The sequence below is a fragment of the Lepisma saccharinum genome, chromosome 7 (genome assembly GCF_977018435.1).
Source record: "Lepisma saccharinum chromosome 7, izLepSacc3.1, whole genome shotgun sequence".
NCBI lineage: Eukaryota > Metazoa > Arthropoda > Insecta > Zygentoma > Lepismatidae > Lepisma > Lepisma saccharinum.
The window spans coordinates 40428505-40455061 of NC_139235.1; the positions used below are offsets into that span (position 1 = coordinate 40428505).

The following is a 26557-nucleotide window of genomic DNA, read 5'->3' on the forward strand; positions in this document are numbered from 1 at the left end:
ATTATACAAATTCAGCATGAGTTTACAATACCGGACCACTCTCCAATTTCTATAAAATTTTGCCTACTTACTAATTTCGGTGTCCTGATGACGTATCTGTGGCAGTCACTTGTTAAAATTGTACATTTACGTGTAGAACTTGTAAAATAACTTTGCGATTTACCACGGTGATTCTCCATACACAGCAATTCGGAACCATCTTTCTTTCGCAGTTCGTTAATGGTCTTCCTTTACGCACAACAATCTTACTGACGTCTGACAAGGAATGCCTACAAGGTTAGGTTAGGTTCCATTAGCATAAATACAAAGAAAAAAAATAATATTTTAGCTAAGAGAACTATACCTTGTCTTGCCTGTTGATTTCTTCATTTTGGGAAAATTGCGTCTTCCGTGGAGCTATTGTCCTTATGGTAGGGTTACGTTATGTTAAGAAAACATAGTTTATTTCATTTTTTTCTCGATTTCCATACCTGACCGCCAATTATTATTACATGCAGATTCGTGATTAGGAGTTCACAATTAGTGAGTAGGCAAAATCTCATAGAAATTGGAGAGTTGTCCAGTATTGTAAACTCATTCCACAAATTCTTTTATTGTTACCTCAGCAGGCCTTTGGAATGAGTTGCCACCTGAAATTCATGCCTCTTCCTCAGCAGGTGGAGAGAATGAGAGAAGAAAGTATGGCACAGGAACAAAAATATGTAACATTTCAGGTGAATTATGATTAATTTAGACTGTTTTGGACTATGTTTAAGCGTAATGTTACGTAAATTGTTGTACACGAGCACGTCGAAGAATAAGAACAGTGTGCGAATTAACGGAGGAGGGGCAGGGATTCCACACACACCCACAGAAAACTTTATCCTCAGCAAAGGAGAATTATTTTTATCAATGCCAGGGATGTTTTTATCCCCTTCACAGAAAATAAGATTGAAAGCATACAGTATTCAATTTCATAACTGTAAGAAATCTTATTTATATGTACAGAATAATAATGGTCGAACATATTATCTATTCAGTAAATTGTTGCAGTGGTTCATAATTAGAATCGAACATCATCGGTAAAATTTTAGTATCCGCAAAACGTATTTCTTCAATTTTACAGGAGAAATTACTTACCGAACTGACTTTCCGTACACTTTTGAAAGGTCTTGGAAGTGTTTTTTCCTCATCGCTTAATTTATATCCCTGGTAAATCATGTACTTTTGAAGATTAATGTCTCTCCGATGCACGAAAGCTGTTGCCTCTATGTCCTCCCACTACGTGAAACAAATACGGTTAAACTTTACTCCCGTGGGTACCTAATAAATCAAACCTTTTGCAATGAAATTTCGCAGATTTTCAATTGTCATACCTTGTAATTTCAATTTCTGGTAAGTCAAGTATTAAAACCTTATGTTACTATATTTTCTGAGCCTTTATTTAACCAAAATTTAAAAAAGAAAAAGAAAAGACTTCATTATTCTAAGTATGGGATGTAGTTTAACCTTAGTTTGCAACGTCAGAAATTAGGTGACATATGTTATCTCATATTGACCAAAACGAGTTGAATCTAAAAGTTGAGATTTTTACTGTGAGATAGGTTCATGAAGGGCTTCCTCTGTGCCACATTTCAGAATTTTTAAAGGGGACCCATCTGAGATATTTAACCCCGAAAACTGTCAAAATTCAATGAATGGCCATGTTTGAGCCCATGCTGTAAAAAAGGGGTGCATTTCTAAGCAATTATATTTTATTTACAGACACCCTGCAGGTAGGTCTACACATGAAAAAAAAATCAAGCCTTAGACTAAACCCTTCATTAAAAAAATTGGGCTTAAAAATGCAATTTTTTAACTATTATTACCCCATTTTCCACCATAATTTTCGTACTTACGATGCAATTTCAAGCAAAACATACCTGAATATCATAGGAAATATACTTCAATAGCTACAAAATGAATTTTGTTTCAGGTCTCTAGCTTTAATGGTTTTTGAGATCTATTAAGGTGTCTGTATACTGCTACATGAGCAAAAAAAAGCCATGCGCCATGTTGGAAAAATGGCTGCCCCAGGAGAACTAAAGAAAATAAATTTTTTTGAACATTGGTTTTGATATCTAGAAACATGTACAAACCTATGTACTAAAAATGATTTTTTTTTTTTTAAATGGTCATGCAACCATTTTTTAAAAAATTGGTTGATTTGACATGGAATGACCCCACTGGAAGTTGTGGTTTGTATGTGGAAAGTCAGCGAGTGTATGTTTATTTTAGTAAGTTGATGGTAGGTGGCTCTGGTGATGTTCAATTAGCTAGTGCTTGGTGTGTAGTAGTTTGTTATCAGTTGCCGGTTGAGCGTATTTTACTGGTGTAGTCATGTTGGTATGGCCTTGGCGTCATTGGCTTCTACGTCCGCGGACGTTGAATCTGGTGAAGTTAATTGTTTTATTGATTTGGTGCGTTTGTGTGATAAAGGTTCGTTGGTTTTGTTGAAATGGCTGCATGAAAGGGGTATATTATCTTCGAATTACAAGTGTCCTGTGTGTGGAGAGTTAATGAATGAAGTGAAACATTCAAATTCTGATGGTGTTGTTTGGAAGTGTCAGTGACGTGTGTATGGGAAGAGGCATGGTGTTAGTCGTTCTGTTAGGAAGGGAAGTTGGTTTGAGGGGTCTATGCTTTCTTTGAGTACGATTTTGTACATTACGTATTTTTGGTGTTGGAGGTTTGGTAATTCCGTTGCTATTAGAGAACTTAACTTGTAACGTGTCTGACTACCATGCTCAAGGTCCCGGGTTCGATCCCCGGCCGGGAACTTTTCTAACAGTGGAAGCGGCCCCGGAGCCCACCCAGCGTAGAATAACATGGGTACCTGGGGGAAACCCTGGGGGGTAAAGGCGGTCAGGGGGCGTGATACTGATCACATCACCCCCACTCACGACCGGATCAAGAAAGTGTGGGGCGTTACCCCCACATCCCCTATACGCCTTCATGGCGTGGTGCTATGCACAGGGGAACACTTTACCTTTACCTTTAACTTGTCATCTAGGACTGTTTGTGATTGGTATATTTTTTGTCGGGAAGTATGCGCCGAGATTTTATTTTCATCAGAGGATAAAATTGTAGAAATTGATGAAAGTAAGTTTGGGAAGAGAAAGTACAGTAGAGGGCGTACTGTGGGTGTTTGGTGGGGTGGAAAGGAAGGGTAAGAAGTGTCTTTTGGTGTGTGTTGAAGATCCTTCTGCGAATACTTTGTTGGGTGTGATTGAGAAGATGATTTTGCCTGGTACCATTATTTATTGAGATTGTTGGAAAGCCTATGATTGCTTGTCTGAAAGAGGTTTTCGTCATTTGATTGTGAATCATTCTATTACTTTCAAAGATAAGGAGACTGGTTGTCATACGAATGCTATTGAGGGTTTGTGGAGTGAAGTGAAAAGGTTTTTGCCCTCTGCTAATAGAAGCAAAGAACTTTTTGAGTCTTATTTAGTGGAATTCATGTATCGTCGAATGAAGAATGAGAAGAATTTTTTTTTGGATTTTTTGGCAGAATGTGCGAAAGTTTATGTTCCAGCTAATTGTGATTAGTAACGTAAGTTTGATTTCTTTTTATTTTGGAGTAGGTAATTTGTGGTTGTAATGTAAATTTTTTAGTTTTAAATTCGGGTACTCATAGAAATTTAGATTTACTGATTTTGATTTGGATTGGTTCGGGGGCGATTTTTTAATTGAAAGTTTTTATTGGAGTGGTTTATTCTTGTGTTTAGTCGTTCCCAATTGTGTTTACTGGCGTCGTCCAACTTGTGTTTAGTGGCATCTTTCTCTTTCGTGTTTACTGGTGTGGTTCCATTTTCATTTTTAAGGTGAATTTCTTCCTTGTGTTTATTGGCATGTTTCCGCCTCGTGTTTACTGGTGTGGTTCTAATTTGATTTTACTGTGTTTCCAACCATGCCGTTTTTTTGCAAGAACATGACAATTTCAACTATGTTTGTCTAACCTAACCTTGCCTTGCATGGTTCGTGGGGCTATTTATGAATGTTCGTGGGGCTATCTGTGCGTGGTTCGTGCAGCTATTTATATATGGTTTGTAGGGGGTACTACTTTACTATACCGGAGACACCTATCAATGATTTATTTCACAATTTTTTACATTGCTAACGTACTATTCTACATTGCGGAACATTTCTTTAGGTGAAATAATGAATTTCTAACGAAAATAATGTATATTTCTTACATTGACGAGTACTTACTGTTGTTCCTTATTTCCCACAAACCATCCACGGGTAGCCCAAAACATCACGATAGCCCCACGAACCATCACGGGGACAAGGCATGCCTACTAGGTTAGGTTAGGTTCCATTAGCACTCCTTTCGTTCAATTTAACATATACGGACAATACAAGAGTGTATTGTGCTCTTGTGCAGAAAGCAAATGGCGGCAGCGGTCTCACTGCAGAACATGGGCTGCTTTTTCCCTCTAAATAGACGAACAAAATTTATATCCCCTGAAAGTACGTACCTTCTACTTCTATTTTCCGGTGTTCCTTTTACGATTACTATTATATTATTACGCGTAAAAAATGTTTTTCTTGCTACTAAAAGCAATGCATTTCTCCATTTGTTCACGTCCATATTGTTAACGTGCTCAAGTGCTGTGCGATAAGTGAGATCCTTCGTTTTGCAGCATTTGAGTTGATTTGTTGCTCCGGATTCCACCCACAGACGCACAGTTTCTTTCATTATTTCAGACAAGGAATGCTTACAAGGTTAGGTTAGGCCTGTTAGGTTGGGTTCCAATAGCATAAATACAATGATCTTTTTTTCCTGCTACTAGAAGCAATGCATTTTTCCATTCGATCGTGTCCTTATTGTTTATGCACAGTTTCTTTCATTATTTCTTCGAGGAATGCCTACAAGGTTAGGTTAGGCCTGTTAGGTTAGGTTTCATTAGCATAAATAAATGACTAATTATTATTTAGGCTAAGAGAACTAAACCTAGCTACCTAACAACATAGGCATTTTTTGCTTCCACTAGATTTGTGCAGTAATACGCCTTTTCCTTGGTTGCTACGATTTCAATATCGCCCAACCTGGACATGTTTTTCTGTTTTTTTTTTTAAAGAAAAAAATTGTTCCGCATGTTAAAACTTACTTTTCCCGATTACTAACTACAAAACGTTAGCAAAAAATTATGAACCGCGTTTCTCATAAGCAGCCCATATTCTGCAGTCTTACCGCAGCAGCAGCAATAGTGCGTCGGAAAGAGATTTTCGTAGAAAACCACATGCATTCGCATTAAAATGGATCAAAACTACATTCCCGAACATCAACAACGCTACAGAAAATGATTTGCGTAAGTACTTTGTCCTGTAAATTTGAAGAAATCCGTCTCTGGTATAGTAAAGTGTTACCCTGTGGGGCTATCCGTGCATGGTTCATGGGGTTTTTGAACCCGGAAAAAAAAAATACAAAATCAGTAACACGAAAGTAGGTATTTTTCGGTGAAGAAGGTTGGAAATCCTGTACACCCAGCCAAGATTTGCCCGCCATATCGTGTGTAACGTAACCGGAAAATGAAAGAACAATAATTACACGATAAGTGGAAAATTGTAGTTATAATCGTGAAAAAAAACGAAACCCAACCTTCAAGAATCCTTAGCAATGCAGAATACGTAAGTACCAATGTGAAAAGTAAGAAAATAAAGGAATTTCAGACTTTTGGCGGATACTAAAGTTTTACCCTATGCGAGGACAGTGAACTTTCTTTACCGTATCTAAAAATGTACATCTTTCAACAAAGTACAACTTCCATCCTTGTGATTCTTTAAGTAAACAACTTTAGAAAACACAATTTAGCACTTTAGAACTCGTGAGAATCACCGTATTCAATCTAGATATACACGCTGCACGCAGCAACGAAGCAAAATACACTGGATACCCCACCTTACGAAACGTTGCAAAATACACTGGATACCCACCTTACGAAACGTTTCTAATCCAAAGTAATGGAAAACAATTTCATTACAAGTTCGTAAACACACTGTTAGCGGTTTCACTTTTCGAGCAAGTGGGACTGGGAGAAAAACTGTGTTTTAACTGCCGCTGTTCGGATTTCGAATGATTTCAAAGACAGTGTTCCAATATGTTTTTTATTTTCCTTTCAGAGCAACTAGGTGCTCAAGTTTGATCGAGAACTCAGCTGTAGCATGTTCCATTAATTTCATAGCCATGTCAACAGCACTTACTGTTAGTCTGCAAACCAGACAAGATTAAAATTCACGCACAATGAGTGCTTTACTGGCGTATAAAATGCAATATATGATTCCGAAATGTCGTAAATGAAGGCGTTGCCGAATTATAGTGACATTAGTGATAACCGCAGAACTGAGCCGGCTATTGGGCGATTCGATGCAGACAAAATTGTTCTTTTGGTAATTGTTACCACGTTGGGAGTTATGATTGTAAATAATTTGCGACGTGTACAACTAAAGGATAATCGTAGACGCTCAAGATGGACTTGGACGCGTTAAAAGTAGTGTTGGAACGATATGAACAGCAGCATTTATTGCAGTTTTGGGACGATTTGACTGAACAAGAAAGGCTGGAGCTGTACAATGACCTAAAGCAAATAGATATACCAGAGGCTCTTTCTTTCTTTAAAAGAAGCATCGATTCCTCAAATGAAGATCAGGAGAAATCAGACGATCGTTTGCAACCGATTCCATCAGAACTCTATGGTTCAGTGGTTAGAACATCATCAGACAAAATTAAGTGCTATGAGGATGAAGGCATGCAACAGATCTCCAATGGTAAGGTGGCTGTACTATTACTTGCAGGGGGACAAGGTACACGTTTGGGAGTTTCTTACCCAAAAGGCATGTTTGATGTTGGTCTTCCCTCACACAAGACACTATATCAAATTCAAGCAGAGAGGATTAGAAAATTGGAAAGATTAGCATTCCAACGCATGGGCAAGACTGGAAACATTCCATGGTACATAATGACAAGTGAACATACTAAGGACCCAACCTTAGATTTCTTTGCCAAGCACAATTACTTTGGGTTAGAAAAGGAAAATGTGGTTATTTTTGAACAAGATGTACTCCCTTGCTTTACATTTGATGGAAAAATCATTTTGGAAGCAAAAAACAAAGTGGCCAAAGCCCCTGATGGCAATGGTGGTTTATATAGAGCACTAAGATCTGAGCATATTCTTGAAGATCTTGAGAAAAGAGGAATTAAGTATGTTCATGTTTACTGTGTTGATAACATTCTTGTCAAATTAGGAGATCCAGTTTTTATTGGTTACTGTGCTAGCGCAGGAGCAGATTGTGGGACCAAAGTAGTAGAGAAAGCTTTCCCAACAGAAGCTGTAGGAGTTGTGTGCAAAGTAGATGGGCAGTATCAGGTTGTCGAGTACAGTGAGATAACCTTAAAAACAGCCCAGAAAAGAAATCCTGATGGACGATTGACTTTCAATGCTGGAAACATTTGTAATCACGTGTTTACCACAGAATTTCTAAAAAATATTGCAAATGAATATGAACCATTTCTAAAATTGCACATAGCTAAGAAGAAAATTCCATATATGCAGACTAATGGAGAGCTCTGTAGCCCAGCGAAACCAAATGGAATAAAACTTGAAAAGTTTGTCTTCGATGTTTTTCAGTTCTCTACAAATTTTGTTGTGTGGGAAGTTCTTAGAGAAGATGAGTTTAGTCCTTTGAAGAATACAGATGGAGCAGAGAAAGATACTCCAACTACTTCAAGACATGCTTTGTATTCTTTGCATCAAAGGCACATCTTAGCGGCTGGTGGAAAATTCATCGATGAGGAAGGAGCACCTGTTCCTCTTATTCCAAGTCAGAAGTCCTACCTGAAGTGGGAATGCCCAGTGATATGCGAGATATCTCCATTGGTGTCTTATGCAGGTGAGGGTTTACAAGTACTTGTGTGCGGTAAGAAATTTCAATCACCACTTCATTTGCAATCATCTGAAGAAAATTTAACATCATCTGCCGGAGATACATTAAGTGGCACGAAAGTGTTGCAGTAAATTGTATGATGTGGGACCATGTTCAGATTATGTTCTAAAATTAAAATGTGCAGCAGATAAATATTCATATTTTATAGCTTTCATTACACACAAGCTTAAATTTATTTGTACCCTTCTTGGTATAAAGAAATTGTAGTTGAATTGCATGTGCCTTTATATTACTTGTACACAAGTACAAATTGCAAATTAAGTTGTCATTAGTAAAATAGTGTCACATTGACTCAGGAAATTTCCAGATGTTAAGCAGTTTAACGTATAGTGCAAACTAGAACACAACAATGATTGTATGATAAGCTTTCATCTTAATTTTTATGTGAGAGCCATGCATGTGTGTATGTGTACGTGGGTATTACTGTTACATTCCAGTTTTTAATATGATAATCCTGTTTTAATGTGTTTCCTAATTCAATTTTGGGAAGTAAGCATATAGCAATTGAACTGTTTTTGGTAGATAACTTTAGATCTGCACTAAAACTTCATTGTGTGCATGCATGTAACAAAAATCAAGTAATAGTGACATACATACATTTTGTTCATGTTGTCCATGTGGTGGCATTTCAAAACTGTGAAAAATGCATTAACAACTACGTTAAAAGTGGTTTGAGTTTTTTACAAAATAATAACGTAAAGTAGCAGAAGGTAAAATCTTAATTTAATGTGTTTTGTGTAGGTATATGAATACTTGCCCAAAACTAATCTAGACTTTTAGTGATATTTATTTATTGTAATTTGAAATTACATTTTGCACAATATTAACTTAGCAATCTAGAAATATTTGTGTGTAAAATGAGTTTTTCCATATTCAAAGTGAACACATGTTCACAATAATTTTGTATTTGTGTTAATGTGTAATTATTTCACATGATTGATTAAATAATGAGTGTGAGTAACTATATAGTAAGTTATATATGTATCTTTGAAAGATAATGTTATCTTGATTATCTTGAAATTGTTCATAGTTATGGAAGGGGTAGTTTCCAAGGTAATTCTTCCTTTCTTAGCATTGGGTTAGTTTACTTTTGGTAACACTTTCGTATAGTGGAAACAGATTTCTTACTTTTTACATAAGAAAGTACTTAAGGAAATAATTTTCTTTAGCATTGTTGAAGTTCGGGAATATAGTTTTGATCCATTTTAATGCAAAATCAATTGTTTATCTGCAAAAATATCTCTTCGACACACTATTCTGCACGTGAGCACAATGTTCCGTGTGTTAGATTGCGTAACTCCTGAGAAATTGAGATGACATGCGTAGGATTTTTAAAATTTTTTTAAACTATGCTTACCTAACCTAATCTTATGGGAAATGGTGTGTGGGTCTAATGTCAATAGTTTGTGGGGTTAATGTCAATGGTTTGTGGGGCTAACGTCAAATGGTTCACAAGGTATTAGCATAATTTCAAGTCCAGGCACGAAAGTAGGTATTTTTCGGTGAACAAGGTTGCAACACTGCAAACACACTCCAAATCTACAAAACACTGCACAATGTGTGTGATGAACCAGTACGCTATCGCCATATTGTGTTTTATAGAATGCAAGAAAGTGAACAGTAAGTACTCGTAAATGTAAGACATTATTTCCATTAGAAATTCATTATTACACCTAAAGAAATGTTCCGCAATGCAGAATAATATGTTAGGAACGTAAACAAGTGCAAAATAAATGATTTATAGGTGTTTCCACTATACGAAAGGAGTACCTTACTTTTTATTACACAAGTGCCAGTGCCCTTAAACCATTTTCCCATCCAAGATTTCCAAGTTCTGTTTCTGGTTTACTGATAAATGAGCTGGTCTTGAAATAACGCTCGCATTAATCATGTCCCAGCTGCATTGGCATCTGAATCTCGAATTCAGGATCCAGTATCTGAATTTCAAATCCTGGATCCAGTATCCATATCTCAAATCCTGGATCCAGTATCGATCTGGAATCATGGATGCAATATCTGAATCTTGAATTCTGCATCCAGTATCCATATCTCAAATCCTGGATCCAGTATGTGGATCTGGAATCCTGGATTCAATATCTGAATCTTGAATCCTGGATCCAGTATCTGTATCTCAAATCCTGGGTCTGAAATCCAGTATCCATATCTCAAATCGGTAATCCAGTATTTGAATCTGGAATCCTGGATCTCCGATATCTACCCCTGCCGTAAACTACCTCACAAGCACCACCCTCAAGTCATCCAGCACCTAATGCATCTCAATATTTTGTACAGTGTATCCAAGACCAACTAAACATATCTTTTTAAGATCTTTGACAACCTTGATGGATTGTGCAGTGGTAGTCCTGTAACCTTGTAATCAAGTGGTCCTGGTTTTGATCACTGAAGGGACATTGTACAGTGGTTCAGATACTACTTTAAACTGTGGGCCAGTCCCAGTTAGCTTATGTGAGCATATAGTGGATATGAAACAAACATTGGCTGATGGCAGCTCGTCTTTTGGTAGCTGTACAGTTAAAAAAAAATGTTCCTGATGGCACTGATTACCACTCTTTAGCCTCACACTGGATTTTGCCAGCCATCCTGAAGACTTCTCTGTCCTTTCCATCATCTACTATATTAATACTCTTATCACGGTACATTCATTAATTCCCAAGGAAGAAGCTAATCACCTATAGATATGGTTAGCAGGTTATCTGCAGCACAATCTCCTCAAACTTACAATCAATTCCCTCAAAATTCTGTTCTTGATTCACATTCACGTAGATTCTTTGTACATAATTTAACGAGTTGGGATCCCTCCCTTCTTCCTGAATATCAATTTCTATAGGCAGCATATAAGCTGAGCTGTGTGTGAAAGTGGATAAGTTGACCATACTAGGGGACCGACCTGTGTTTGCAGAATGGTTAGCGCAGCATGCCATGTCATCAGGGCTCCCTGGTTTGAATCCCAGCTGAGGCATTTGTGAGTGTCCTTTCAACAATTTCATCCGTAACGGTTCCGAGTGTTTTATATATATTTTTCTTCAAATTGTCCTAGCAGGAAGGCTAATTACCGTAGAATTTGGCGATCATTGTCACACGAAACTTGAACCTTCCTTAAAGTAATGAGCACTGTTTGGATTTCAAAAAAAAAAATATTTATGTTGAAAGAAACAACTTAAAAATTACCTTACGCAAGCATGCTCACTTTTCATGGACAATGTATTTTCTGTTGACAAGGGACTGTAAGTATCGTAGACTAGTGGGAATTAATGGAGAAGTAAGTCGGAACCTTAGTAAAATGCATATAGCGACTTTATTTTAATGCAAAGACAACCAAACCTGGCCTGCCTAACCTAACTACAAAAGCATGTATTGAATAAAATCTTAAGTAATAGCTAAAACTCCGCAGAATGTGTTAACAGAACTAATCGAATCGAACCATGCTAAAAATGCATTTGTAGCATGATGAAATTGCAGTAAAACAAAAGGAACTTGGGCTATTTCATCAACTTCATTTCATATGACAGCAGTGATGGGACATGATGTGTTTGACTATGCTTCACCTGATGAAAAGTCGCGTGGCAGGCATTGCCCCTCGAAAAGCTATTTGTATCTCCACAAGTTTTGCTTTAAAAAAATGTCACCGTGCAAATCTTGATTTTTATATTTGGGACTGCTGAAGTTGGTGCTTCATTTATCCTATAGGAAAGTTTGGTAAATTCCAGTGTGCTTGTGGAAGGGTGAATAAATCTCTAGGACCTCTTCCCCCCCCCTTTTTGTTAACCTTAGTTTATCTCATGTCTGTATGAACAGCATAAAACAAAGAGATAACACAGACACTAGCTAAGTGCACATTCATTGCAGACCCTGTGAACTGATAGATTAATATTTTCCACAATTATGCAGATCATGAATGACTCTCAGCAAGATCTAATTGTAGGGCATATTATCTTACTTTTCAAGATTTGTGCATAGTTTAAAGTTGTACATAATGTCCCATTTTTTACACTTATCAATTTGGAGGGCAAGGCTGTAGTGCCATTAGCTCTCCCTTAACTTGATGGGTTGTACTAAACCAGACCTCTTCCTCGTCGTGCTCAGTCTGCATCCAATGCCCAACATTTTCAAAACAAATTGACATTAGCTCTGAGAAGAGCCACAAGTAACCTTTATTCTACAACAGGACAAATGGAACAATTACTCCATTCAAGTAAAATGTTAGGAACATGTATTTCCTGTTGAGTGAACTTATCATAAATATGCTGGAAGCCATTTGGCGATCTTTGTAGCACTCATGTGAATTGAAAGAAATACAAACTAACAAATTAACACTGCCATTATAATAAATATACAGTGTGTTTCAAAAGTCATGTATTGTAATTTTCACTGATAATAACTTGAAAACAATTAGTGATATTTACACCAGATTTTGTCTTCAAACCTCATCATCTGGAATGTTTTTAAGTACCTTACGTTGTTAATGTCAATTTAATATATACAGGAACTACGGAATTTAAAAATTTAGACTGATCTCGGAGAATTGTTTTTCAAGAATATAACTTTTGGGGTAGAAGAGAGATGAACATGTTTCACAGTGTCATAATTAGAAGTTTCATGACATGCCACGCCAACATACATGAAGTAAAAATGGTTATATTTACATATTCACGGATGAAACAAAAATAATGTACTGACTTCCTCATCACCAAGAAATAATTCTGAACTTACGGTAGAAGAGGGTTTATCCTATCGGTACTAAAGCCATGGGTTTCAACTTAGCATATCAACATGACAGCTACTGTTCAAGTCAAGGAACTGTGGCACATAAGTGCAATCAGATCATATGAAATATTGGTTCACCGTTGTAGTTGGTTCCTAAATGTTTTTATCATGAATGCTCAATACCTGGTAAAATGTTTATATTGGTTTAATCTTTATGGTCCTAAATCACACATAGAATATCATGCTCTATGTTAAGATTTAAAACTGTAAGCTGTATGCAGGCAAGGCAGCAATGTGCAGACATTTTTGAATGGTCATGTCTTTACTCTGTTCTCCTCATTCATTTGTTCTGACAACTTTCATAAATTGCAATGCTTAAATTGTAGCAGTAAAGTAATTTTACTATTGTCCATGGCATATGCAGTGTAGTTTTGTTTTATTTTCAAATAGAATTATTGTACTTAATACACATATTCTGATGCTGCAAAACATTTGAATATGCACAAATCTGTTTATAATTTTTCGTAAATATTTGCACTGTATCGTTTAAGATAATTTTGAGTAATATGTGAAATATTCTGTTATTCTATTGTAATATTTAGACGGGAACTTGTAAGTGCAAAGGGAAGATTTGAAAGGACTAATATATCAAGTAGAGAAAGGAATGGGTAACGCTAACCAGATAAGATTTAATTATTTTGCATCATCTTCGATACAAGAGTATAGATGGTGTACACTACCTTTATTCTTCATGCTGAAGATATGCCTGATGTCATATTTAAACTTCCTTATTGTCTGGTGAATAATATTTTCTTATACATAATAAGCAAAAAAAAAAGGGGGCTAAATGTATTAATGCAGGAAATAGTGTTGCGGAGATCAAAGTGAACGATTTTTTGTAGCTTTAGTTATTTGGTTATTATTGCAACTTCATTTCGACTTATTTACATGCAATCTATTATGTAGAAAAGTAAATTGATTTGTTTCTTGCAACAAGTTTATTTCCTTAGAATCTACTTCTGCTGTATTTGCTTCAAATCCACATTGCATTACTCCTGATTTTCATTAATGATTTTGAAATGCTAGTTTCTTTATTTTTTAGTGTAAATGTGCGTACCTGAATGTGATAACCTCATATAAGTTTATTGTGTATGTGCGTTTTGCAACATAAACCATACATAGTGTTTCTTTTTCTTGTCCAATATAGATTAGTCCTGGCTTGGCTATGGGTGTTCCTTTGAGAGTCCCCAATAATTTAATTTAATCATCATGATTAGATTAAAGGTCAGAAAAATGATATATAATAATGAAAATACAGATTTCAAGTGTTTTAAAAGGTGTCTGTGTATTGACTATAACATGAAATTATCTATATTTACCATGAAAGTTTAAGGGACCAAAGAGATCTTATATACTGAATCTGGTTATGTGTATGGGATAAACTTTTTAAAATGGGCTTAATTATATGTATGTATCATTTGCCGTGTAATTGCATGAAGCAACTTTATATTTAAAACTTGTAAGCACTTATAACCTATTTTAATTTGAAATGAATAATTACTGTAGGTATATTAACACTGCCTTTGAACTGAAATTTTTAATGACTTGTATTTTGTTTACAAAATTGTGGTCTTACTTTCTCAATTAGATGGGAATATGAGGAAATTTTATCTTATTATGTAATGATATGAGATACACATCATATCAATGAAAATATTACAGTAGTTGATTTTACATGTGAGTTAGAGTGTACCTATGGTATTCCCTGCATAAAGGGATATTTTATTAATGCAAAATTTATTAATCGTTTTATTTGTAATGATTTATCTCAAGAAAGATGATAAATTTCATCAGTATTGATGTACTTAGCTATTTGACTAATTTTATTTATTTCTACATTAAAATAGAATAATAAAATCGTAGTATTTCATTTGACTTGAATAATATTATAATTTTGAAAATATGATGTATGTACTTAATCATAATTATTCATTACTTTAATATTGTTACATTGAAGAATAAGCATAGAAAGCTTTGTAATCATGTATTTGATCACTTAGTAATCTTTCTTTGTTTGAATCATATTTGTGCTTTAAATGTAGAAGTGATGTTGAAAGAGAAAAAAATGCATATTGTCTACATAATGTTTGACAATGGCACATTGCAAGGCATTGACTTGTAATAAATATTGGATAGGTTGAATACCCTAGAATAGACAATAACAGTACTGCACATAACAAAATACTACTTTAGGTAACAGTCCTAGTCATGAAAGAGTTTTTAATTTAGTGGATATATTAAGAGAAATATGTAAAGACTGAGTAATATACAATTCATCAGTATTGCTCATTTTAAAAAGTAGTTTTACTTAGCAAGTACATTGTGCAAATTTTTATTGTTTGTTGTAATTATACTTTTGTCTATATCTGCACATATTGAACCAAAGTAAATATTATATTTGAGTGAAATTTAAGAACAATGGCAGTAGAAGCTTGTCATAAAATTATTATGTATAAATGTCAAAAACATGCATTATGAACTTTTTATGTTCATTATTAATTATTGTAGAATATTGTTTTTTCAGGAATGTACATGTTACTGGTCAAGTGTTTGAAATGCTTACCTTATTGTTTGTTTGTATTTTTAGAATATACTGTTGTTTTTTTTCCTTTTATATATAGGATCTAATTTTAAACATTTTTATAAGTACTGCACTGGTTTAGATTTTCAGTTAAATATATCTATATATATATTTATATTCAGAGTTCCATGTTACTTTATTTCTTCCCAACATACCCTGACTAGTACAGGGAGGTTATTTCAGTTGTTTACCACGAGAGCGTCAGCAGCCCCTTCATGCAACAGGTCCCGGCAAATTGCGTTACAGGTTTCACAATTACAGTTACAATTACAATTGAAATAAGCATGTACCTTGTCGCAAGAATGCTGGAAAAGGTGTCCTCCCAAATACAAATATTTCTGGCACCTTATTTCTGACATGTAATCTTAGATTAGACATCACTACTTTATCCTCAGTTGACAGAAAGGGAAGACAGCATCCTGGCGCATAAAGCAAACTGAAAGCGTAAAATTATATTTAAAAGTAATAATAATGATGTGATCACTAACCTCCAGTGTTATAAGAGATGTTGAAAATGACCTCCTTCAACAGCAATACAACACGTTTCTTAGGTTCAAGAGATCCTGTCTCTTGTAATTGCCTGACCACTTTTCTGCAAGAGTTCGTTTTCACGTAAATATCGTACATAAAAACTCTTTGTTCAAGACTATATTTGTTTAGCGGCATAACTAATGAATGAATAACAATTAAGACACAACAAAGCACTAGCATTAAATAGCACACAACTCAATAACTCAGTATAAACAACACACTTACTGATAAACGCAAACAGAAGTGAAAATGAGCGTACACTAACTACGTCTTGTGTTGCTAACCATTTATTGGCAATGTCCCTACAGACGTAGTCAAAATGTCCCTACGCCAAGTAAAGAGACTAAAACAACACCTCATGAGCATGCAAAACAAATCTTTCTGCTTGGTGCTTCCACAATTCATGAAGGAGCGAATTTACAATACAGGACCCTCCCCGACTTCTGTAATATTTCGCATACTCACTAATTGAGGCCTCCTAATCACCAATTTGAAGTTAAAATTTGGGGGTCACCCATAGAAATTGCAAAATAAGTGAAATTGAGTGGTCCGCGATCGGCACGATTGCTCATTATGTACCGGAAGATTTTGTGTTTCCAATACTTAAAAGAAATATACATTCCTGATATTACTATGACTCCAAATTTTAACTATGTTTGTATATCCTAACCTTACCGCAAATGGTTCGTGGGGCTACCCGTGCACTGTTTTGACCCCAAATTTTAACTGTTTGCCTTGCCTAACTTAACTTAACCTAACCTTACTGAGAACGGTCAGTGGGCCTATCCGTGAATGGTTTTGCGCTAATTGTGATTACGAACCAATAAAAAAATCTTATTTTTGTAGCACTTTAACGACAAACTTACATCATCGAAGACTCCATTTTCGTATCCTGCAATTTCACGATCAATGCACTGTTGCAAAACTTACCTGTAATCAAATCAGTCCACATTCCACATGTTCTTCTACATCGTGATTGTCACTGTCATGTGTAAGCACCTTCTTTGGGCAATATACCAAAATCCATAAGTTTATTAATTAGCCCACGGCCATCCTCCTGCACACTCCACCTAACAATCTGTACAACATAAACAACTTTTATACTGTTCTCTTCCGCCATTCTTACATGATCCATGCTATCCAAGTATGAAATCAACAGTGTGGCAATGCTGTAGACAGCGTAACTAATTGCAAACATCAATTGTTCACATCAACAAATATGGCTACCATACTTGTATACGGAGAATCATTGTGAGAATTGAAAAGCATATTTTACAACTTCTACACGTTAATGAACAATTTTTTCACCTCACCCCAACATGTTAACTTGAGATAAATCATCACGACTAATTATTTCATGAGTATAAGACGTAGCATAGAAATTACAGAAGGATCACAGAAGGGTCCGGTATTATAAATTCTTGCCTTAATGAATAACGTTGAGTCGCTTACTGTTGATTATGTTATTTGAAGTCATACATGCTGCTGCTGTGAAGAGATAGATGTTGGTTGGTGATGCTGTATTTCCTGCAGTCTTTAACAATTCTGGTCCCATTTTGTATCTCTTTTTTGTTTTTGTATCACTTAACATTGAAAATATTCTGTCAGTTTCTGCGTTAGAATGTGGCAATGTTAGCACTATTTTTGCGAGAGTGGAAATGTTTTAAAAAAGAACTTGCCTTGAAAGTTCTTGGTAACCGATAACATGTTCCAAAATTCTGATGATCTGTTAGTTGTTTTTTCTCCTCCTCGCTAAAGTATCCAGATAAACTAATCCATTCATTCCAAACCGAGCACGAAGAAAGTGCAACTGACTGACGAGTAAGCTTTGGATCTTTGCACAATAAAATTTTATTTTCCAAGATTGAAAAAAGTCCCTACGTTTTCCCTCATTTGGCAAAATCTGTCCCTACGTGGGCGAAATATAGTGAAAAGTCCCTATACGTAGAGACATGTCCCTATGGTTGGCATCACTGCCGACAAGTGTCGCATTCATGCAGTATGAAGCGCCCTCTTGCAGCTGACTACTCCCCCAATAAGCTGCCTGCACTTTCTCGACGACAGGATAAAGTAGCGATGTCTAATCTAAGATTAGATGTCAGAAGTAAGGTGCCAGAAATATTTGTATTTGGGAGGACACCTTTTCCACACAGCATCCTTGGGACAAGGTATGTGCTTATTTCAATTGTAATTGTAATTGTAACTGTAATTGTGAAAAGTGGAAACATTACAAAATAAGCAGTTTCTTTTACGGACTTCCTGTAAAGCAATTTGCCAAGACCGCCGAGCAACTGACGCTCTCACAGTAAACGACAGAAATAACCTCCCTGTATTATAAATATTGTTCTACTGAGTGAACCAAAATTCACTGTGTAACTGACGTACTGTAGGAATAATAATATTGAGTCTATAAAGTGTATGTACTGGACACGTACATTAAAATACTGCAGTGTTTTTCACTCGATCGGCAAATAGTTCGCATGGGCAACACTAGATGGCATGCAAAATTGATAGTTCTTCCGTTTGAGCGAAAAATGCTTGAACCCTATTAGTATACATATTTCCTTCATTTGTCTATGGTCGTGGGCCCTCAAATATGGATCCTGAAGTAAAAGACGAAGTGAAATTGAAATGAAAATTAAGTGAACACAGTCATCATCTCCATGTTAAAATGCAGTTTTGTATATCTTGCCGAGATATGTGAAAATGAAATAGATGATTATGGGCTGAAACTACCTAGGATGACATTTTATGTTTCTACAATTATTGTCACATTAAAATGATGTTCGATTGAACTGAATTTTATTATTTAGTAAAATATGATTTTCCTTTTCGGTAAATGAACAATGATGTGCATGTACTTGTTGCACTGTGATACGATATTTGTAATTGCTCAGGCAGGTGTGTCAGCATGTGTGTCCATTTTACGTTTTGGTCTGTAGATATTACATTATTTCATATGTATTGTATTTGAGTCTTACATAATATGTAATATACAGAATTACTCTAACAAGTTTGAGCGAGGGAAAGTGGCCCCGTGCAGTATTCTATTTTGCATAGATGCATAGGGCATAGGTGGATCCACTTTTTTTTTTTGTGTGTGGGGAGGGGCCAGCATGTGATGCAAGGTTATTTAATGTGTGTGGGGGCCCTGACGTACATAGAGAGGGCTACAGCCCTTTCCAAAATTTAAAAAAAACCTAAAGAACTCCAGGAAAAACCAGTGTATAGCCCAACACATATATTTCTGCCGTGCGATGCGCGACACAACTCAAGAAGCAGTGTTGCTAATGAAGCAGATAGAAAAATCGCTGCAGTGCGCCGATGCACAGCTGTTACGTACAACAAGAAAATTAGAGAATTCAGGTCTATCTAACGTTGAGTTTTAAACGTCATGCATTATAACAGGACTAGGATTAATATGTACTATAGCTCTTTTCAGTTCTTACATCGTGCGCTCTAGAAGCTGGCAGGGGAAGTGCGCAGCAGGGAACATGCCGCTGACCAACCAGAGAACAGACCACCTAGCGGTGGAGCCGAGAGTTACGCAGTTGCGGGAGGAAGCTGCAGCGCTAACTTCGTTCTGCACGTTGCTGTGTTGCCAATTCACCGCGTTGCTGATGGTGTTTTGCCCCAGTGTTGATTCCTGTTTGTTATGAGCGGAATGTAGGAATAACATACGTGGGAGTAATTGTTGTCGCGTCGTGTATTGCCTAACTGCATTGTTTCTTCGATAAACGTGTATGTGGCATGTGATGTGACGTTTATTTATACTCTCGTTGTTCCATTGGGAGCTTTGTGTTTATCAACGCAGTAAGTATCGTACGATGGCGAACAGGAAAGAGGTAGTTTGTAGCCAAGGCAGCAAAATAATCAGTAGGGTTCATGGATATTTTCAAAAGGAAGCAGAAAACAGTGGTCCTTTGGTAAGTGTGCACAAAGTGCAACAGAGAGTGCCGGAAGCTTGTGGAGTGAGTACGCGAACTGTGCAGCGTATTGTTAGGGAAGGCAAGGACAGTCTTGAGGCGTTGGGTTCCACGTCATTTGAATCACCGCGCAAACGAATCAAAAGGAACAGTATCACAAAGGCAATAGACGGTTGCGATAAAGATATAATAAGAATTATCCTCGGGTATTATGTAAAGGGTGAATATCCAACACTGAACAAGTTTTCGTTGATTTGCATACACAAATAAGCTTTCAGTGGCAAGTTTCGTCGTTGTGGAGCATACTGAAGTATATGGGGTTCAGGTACAAAAAGAGCAATGACGGTAGATGATTTCTGATGGAGAGAGCTGATATAGTTACAGCCAGAGTAACGTTTTTGCGAAAAATTCATCTTCTAAAAAATAAGGAACCTTTGGCCTATATAGGTATTTCATTTAAATGAAACGTACATACATCAGAATTACGCTCCAATGAAAATCTGGGAAAATAAAGAGGGTACAGGGGGGGTTAACAGTGCCCGTGGGTAAAGGTGGGCGCATTATTGTTTGTCACGTAGGTTCGTCACACTGGTTTTCTACAGGAATGTAAATTAGTTTTCAGTGTTTTTTTGCAGTTTTTAGATACGCTTGACGAAAGGAACATCAAAGACGCAGTGATTGTAATGGACAATGCTAGCTACCATTCGGTACAGTTGGAAATAATTCATACAATGTATACACTTGATATCATACACTTATCGGTATTCTACTGACCACAAGTGGGGATAATACGCATTCTCAGGCCATATGTGAACAATGGGACGTCTGTATTTCATAATTCTTTCGATTTCAACTCACCTTACCCCCTACTCTGGCAACGCTGCAGTCTCTCTCTCTAACCGGCCTGTCTCGTTGCACTGGATTGGTCGTTTCCCCGCTCTCCACTTCCCCTGCCAGCTTCTAGAGCGCACGCCGTAACAACTGAATAGAGCTATAACAAGTGGCTTTGTATGTAGCTACATGCATATGGACTAAAAATTCGCAAAGTATGGACTAATATGTAAAATTACCAAAAATGCTGCGAGAAGACTTCTTCATAGTGATTCCTTATTTGAGTGATTTCAAACAAAATAAACACTTTATTATTTCCCATTGCATTAATGCACTGGTGGCGTTCTAACTGTTCACTCCCAAAACCCATCTACAATGGTACGGAACTCAGGCCCGTAGCCAGGAATTCTTTCTAGGGGGGGGGGGTCAATCCTAGAGGGGGCAAATTTTTAATATATTGTGTCGCATTGGCAGATATAGAAGGGTACACAGAGACACTTTTTTCCCCTCCCCCAAGAGATATATAAGTATCAGAAAAGGGATGATATCTTGAAACTGCAACGAACAAGAAAGAACCTTCCAGCAACAACAAATACCAATAATTCGAAGATGACCTTTCCAAATTGCTAAACAATATAAAGTTTAACATAAATAGGCTAATAGGGACTGTATCGGCTTGATATTTACAGGTTGATAATGTTAATAGGCAAATTAATATGTACTACCAACAGCTTTGGGCCTCTCTGCAACTGATTAAGGGAGCCCTTTATAAATCGTGCTTGATAATGTTTCCCTCTAGTTTCCAATATGCAAGATTTTTATGCACAAAGGAATCTAACGAGAATCCAACAACACCATTGTGTTGTGTATGGAAGAAAAATCAAATTAATTAAATAATAATGGTTACATATTGTCTACACTTTGATGAATTGTGTAAAAATTTGTAGTACTTTTTTTTGTACTTGCTAAACCATTAAAACATGGGTCCTTAGTCCACCACAGACTATTTCCTTCAAAGGAGAGACTTGCATCACTACAGACAATGTTTGCCTACTGGTTACGTTAACCATTTTGCAAAATATTGTGTAAATTGTATTATATTAGAGTTGAAATACATGTTTTGACACCTGACAAACAAATAGGAATCCTTTGATTGATCAAGGACTTCTTGGATTACAGTGTCATCACTAATATTTCATATTAAGTTTCATTGAAAGAAATTGTTTTAATAGGGCCCAATAATTTACGGAGCGCCATGGTATTCTGTTTAACATTTTTTCCATATAGATCGTTTGGCGCGCAGGGCCGACTCCCGCCGCCCCATAGCTTTGGCTCTGAACTTGGACTATAAGAATAGCAGACATTGCGAGCGAAACTAGCAAGAAAATTTTACAAAATGTATTTTTATTTGTATAAATTTTGAACTCTATAGGGGGCAATTGACCCTCTGTGCCCCTTACAAGTGCCCTTGACCGTCTGGAAGAAAAATGCAAGGAACACGTAAAAACTAATTCCATCATAAGTATCCAATTGTCCTGCTATTCTTAGATTCTCCTAGTCTTGATTTTTTTTACTTCAATTTTACTTCAATGTTTGCTTCCCCTAGAATGAACTTCCGTCCAAGGTCGCTGTGGGGTTGGCGGGGGGGGGGGGGCAATGCCGTCTGCACACCTGTGGTTGCCGCACTGTTTATGAGCTTCTCTTTATCAATTTCACAGCATTACTCATTGTTGTGATTAGCTAGAAGTGGCAGAAAAGCAACACTAAGTGACAGAAATCAAATATCCACTCCCTCTCTCTACCACATGAATCACTATTATGAAAAGGTAGACTTGGGAAACAAAACTTTAAGCAGTTCCAAGTTCATAGCAACACATCCAAGAAAAACATCCGAACACATTAGGCACCTTTAATACAAAAATACTCAAAATGTCACAACTGTTCTAGATACTAAAAATTGCGAAATCATTTACCAAAGTCTGAATCTGGAAGGGAATCCCCCCCCCCCAGATACGACATTATACGGAATCCCATACACCCTAATAAATCACAAAATCTTTGTTATGTTGCTAGAGTAACACATGACATAATTGTAAAGATTAATGAGAATTCCAGGTAGGAATGTGTTCTGTATTTTTCACAGGGGGGCAAAGCAGGCTCTCAGGGGGGGGGGACTGACCCCCTCTAGCTACAGGCCTTTGAGAACTAATAACATGCGAATGTGTTAAACTGCGACAATTGGACCACAACACTCCTCCTCAAGCAGTATTATTGCCCCTCTGTGATGGGCGACAGTCGGTTGCCTTTGTTGTACATTTACAAACGATGCCGGCTTCCACAACAATAACAAGTACATATACTGCCACTAGACAATAAGCTGCGCAGCTTTTTTTTTTTTTTTTTTTTTTTGCTATGAAGTCACCCATCAAAGCATGGCAATTTTAACACAGAAAACAATATGCATCGCATTTCTACAAGAACACGTGCCAGAGCCAAGAGTTGAAATACTCATGGAGCCACATAATTTCTTTCTTTTGAACAATTCCAAAATTATGAAATATGAACAATTTGTGAATTTCCCGAGCTTGGCTATGCAAGGTTTTTGATTTCAACTTTGAAAGAACTGGAGGCATTATGGAATTTAACTGCCTTTCTCCTTCCGTGACAGAAATTGTGCTTCATTATTACAGTTGGCAACACTAGTTACTAGCTAGCCAATGAACATGCACTGCATAAAAGAAGCAACCACTTCGTCATTCTATATTGCCACATTACCGTCCATGCCGAATGGTGTGAACCGCGAGCTTGAGCGTATCCAATTGTTTTCAATGATGTTTGCGCGAGTGTGTCCAGGAATGGAATGACAATATGGCAACAATGGCGAAGGTTGGCGAGCAGCATGGAACACGTGATGCTAAGAGATAGGATGACAAAACAAAAATTGGTATGTGCGCAACGGCAAAGATATGTGTGATGCACTCTAGTAAATGCAAACCCCCCCTTAAAATTAGACCCGATTTCCATTTTGAGAGTAGAAAGTTCCAAATATACAAAATATTTTATTTTGTATACCATCCCCCTAGAAAGCAGAAAGTTGGCCTATCAAACACTTGCAACGCTTAGTTAGTGTGCTTTCCTTAAGGGCATTCAGGAGTCGCTGCCTGGCTTTTCCCTCCGAGTCAGTGTTGCCAACTTAGTTCTGTGCAGTTGTTTGGCTGTGAACTGGGGTGCCCACCCCCGTGCCTCACTATGATACCATCACTGGTTCCACCCCACATAGACAAACTTTTGCCATGATTATACATTTTGCACGTGACGTGATATTGCTATACTGGCTGCATCGCCCCACCCCCTCTTATATCCCCAGCTACTTTTTTATAGTGCCGTGTTGACGTGAATTAGCATAATATTGTTACCAGGGACTCCTTTATTTTCGATTTCGTACGATCATGAGATGGGTGATGCTGCAGGATCTAGATGGTGAAAACTAAGAATAAATTGTCATCAATTTAGAGTTAATAGTAATCGCAGTGCCCCACCCCTTTGACAACTAACATTACTCGAGGAAGCACTTCGTAAATCTAGCTCCTTGAAAGTCAGTTTTAACTCCATTTAAGGTGAACTTTAGCTCTTTTATCCACACCAGGTTTGGCAACACTGCCAGGAGGCAAGGAGAAATGCATTGGGTATATGGGAGTATTATTTGATTTGTTATCTTTGGAATATCAAACTTCCGATGGAATAGAAAATGATATCAAAGGAAAGAGGGCAGTTTGAAGAAGTGATTCCCAAGCAGAAAAGTTGAAACTCCCATTTGATTAGCCATAACTTGATGTTGAAGTTGATTCCCCATAAGGAATACATGGGATTCTGAAAATTCTTATTCTTCATATTTTTTAAATATCGTTTCCAGCTTAATAATCAAGATAATAAAATGCTTCCACTTGCAACATGGAGAGAAATTCATAGTCTTGATACACCCATAGTCTTTTTTAGTAGCAATGCCCATTCGGGCGATATTGAAATAAATGCACAATTGGTACCTTCATAAGGTACAATGCATAACTGTACCTTCTCCCCTTAACTTAAAAAATATACACTAACTAACTCACTCTCTAGCCTTCTTAAACCCGAAAGGTTCATGGCTGCAGCAACACAGGCCTTCCATCTGTCCCTATCCTAAGCAATATCTATATGCTCTTTTCCATCCCTACTGATTTCCTTTAGGTCTATCAACGTTATCTCTCCATCTTCGTCGTGGCCTTCCTACAGGTCTCTTACCATCAGGTTTCCCAACAAGAATTCTGTAAACTCTTCTTTTTATTATATGTATATAAATAATATAAATTATACTTTTTTGTATGGTGGTACTGAAAATCATAATTTTGGAACAGGCTTCTTCATAAATAATAGAATTATCTCTGCTCTTAAAACAGTAGAATTTATTAAGGATAGGATATCATATGCAGTTTTACAAGGTAGATGGGGTAAAATTATTTTAATAAACATGCATGCACCAACGGAAGATAAAGATGATTTTTTATGCAGAATTTGAACAGGTCTTTGATAAATTTTCTGAGTGTGATATGAAAAAAAAAAATACGCATTTCAAATTCAGAATATTTTATGTGTAAAAAAAAAGTACTAAAACAAAGTGTATACTAACAAGTAAGTGTCATTTCAGTGAAAATATTGGAACACTCGCGGCACCCCTGTAAGCCAGTGGTGCACATTTTGGGAACCACTGTCATATGGTATTATTTCCATAGCATACTGTTGTTTTTAGAATCTTATCCAACACTATAGGGTTGCATACATTCACAATAGCAAATTCAATTTTTCAACATGTCCTAACATCCAAACAAGTCCTCCATGAGCAACTGTTACTAATAAAATTTGTTTGCTTGATGTTCTCTACACTGAAAATTGTCAGTGTTGTACGGTTACACCCTGTGTATTTATGTTCAAGAAAATTGCAAGTAGCAAAAAGTTGCAGTAAAATAAATTCTGATTGGCAGAATCTGTATATGTCATCTGTAATATGAAAAAATACAAATTCTGTCAACTCCTTTGCTTTTAACTGGATGCTTCTATATAAATTGATTAATCCTAAGCCATTGTGTGATAATCGATTCAATATTTATTGCAGAAAAAAAAACTGTGATGTTTGGGAAAGGAGACATAGTTTTGTTGGCTTCTGTTCAGTGGCAACAGTAGTAGTGACTTCAGATATCCAGAAGACAAGTCCGATATCGTATAGCGGCAGCGGGGTGCTCGCGAATCACTGTCCACACGTTGCACAATACCATCTGTCACGATAGACTGTCTTCCTTGACCACCTCCATTGTGCACATCGGTTCTACCCTCTCGAAACTTCTGGCACCATTCCCTCACACAACCATCACTCATGAACTTCTCTCCGTACACGGCACTCATTCTGCGATGGATTTCACCTGCGCTGTGTCCTTCCACCTGAAGATAGTGGATCACACAGCGAACTTCACATTTGGCGGGAGCAGCGATTACACCAGCCATCGTTCTCTGCTTGCTTCATACCAAGCACTGAATGCAGTAACTGACCACGTGGGGTGATGTGAATCAACATGAATCCATTGATGTCACCAGTAGCGTACGCAGGATTTTATCTCGGGGGAGAAGTTATTTCTAAAACTTTCTCCACATTCACATTACCATTGTTTTATAATACTTTAATTAATTAAATAATAATACTCATAATTAATCAATAATACTTATAATTAATTAGCTGAATTACTACTAATACCACTATTACTATTAAGTAGTAGAGTTCTACATAATAGTATTTATGAAAGCAATAGAACAAAATAATTGTCTGGTCAACGATGTGAGACATTTTAAGTGTGAAGAAAATCCATAAAAACAAGAAAATATATTAAAATAAATTGAAATAATGAAA

The 26557-nt window shown here is 36.7% G+C and overlaps 2 protein-coding genes across 4 annotated transcripts in view; one reads left to right on the forward strand and one right to left on the reverse strand.

Moving 5' to 3' along the window:
• The window catches only part of LOC145989820 (uncharacterized), a 102889-nt gene extending 96808 nt beyond the window's left edge, over positions 1-6081 (reverse strand). Inside the window, exon 1 of one of the 3 annotated variants that reach the window (XM_083125188.1) lies at positions 5927-5941. The gene's annotated coding sequence lies outside the window, so the exon portion shown is untranslated. Of the gene's footprint in view, positions 1-1119; positions 1154-5926; positions 5942-5961 lie in introns of those variants that run through there. The other 2 variants (XM_083125189.1, XM_083125187.1) reach the window with 2 other exon arrangements.
• Positions 6082-6361: 280 nt separating this feature from the next.
• Positions 6362-8542, forward strand: LOC145989819 (UDP-N-acetylhexosamine pyrophosphorylase-like). Its single transcript, XM_083125186.1, has one exon. The coding sequence runs from the start codon at positions 6495-6497 to the stop codon at positions 8037-8039; it is 1545 nt and encodes a 514-aa protein (XP_082981312.1). The 5' UTR covers positions 6362-6494; the 3' UTR covers positions 8040-8542.
• Positions 8543-26557: the final 18015 nt, after the last annotated feature.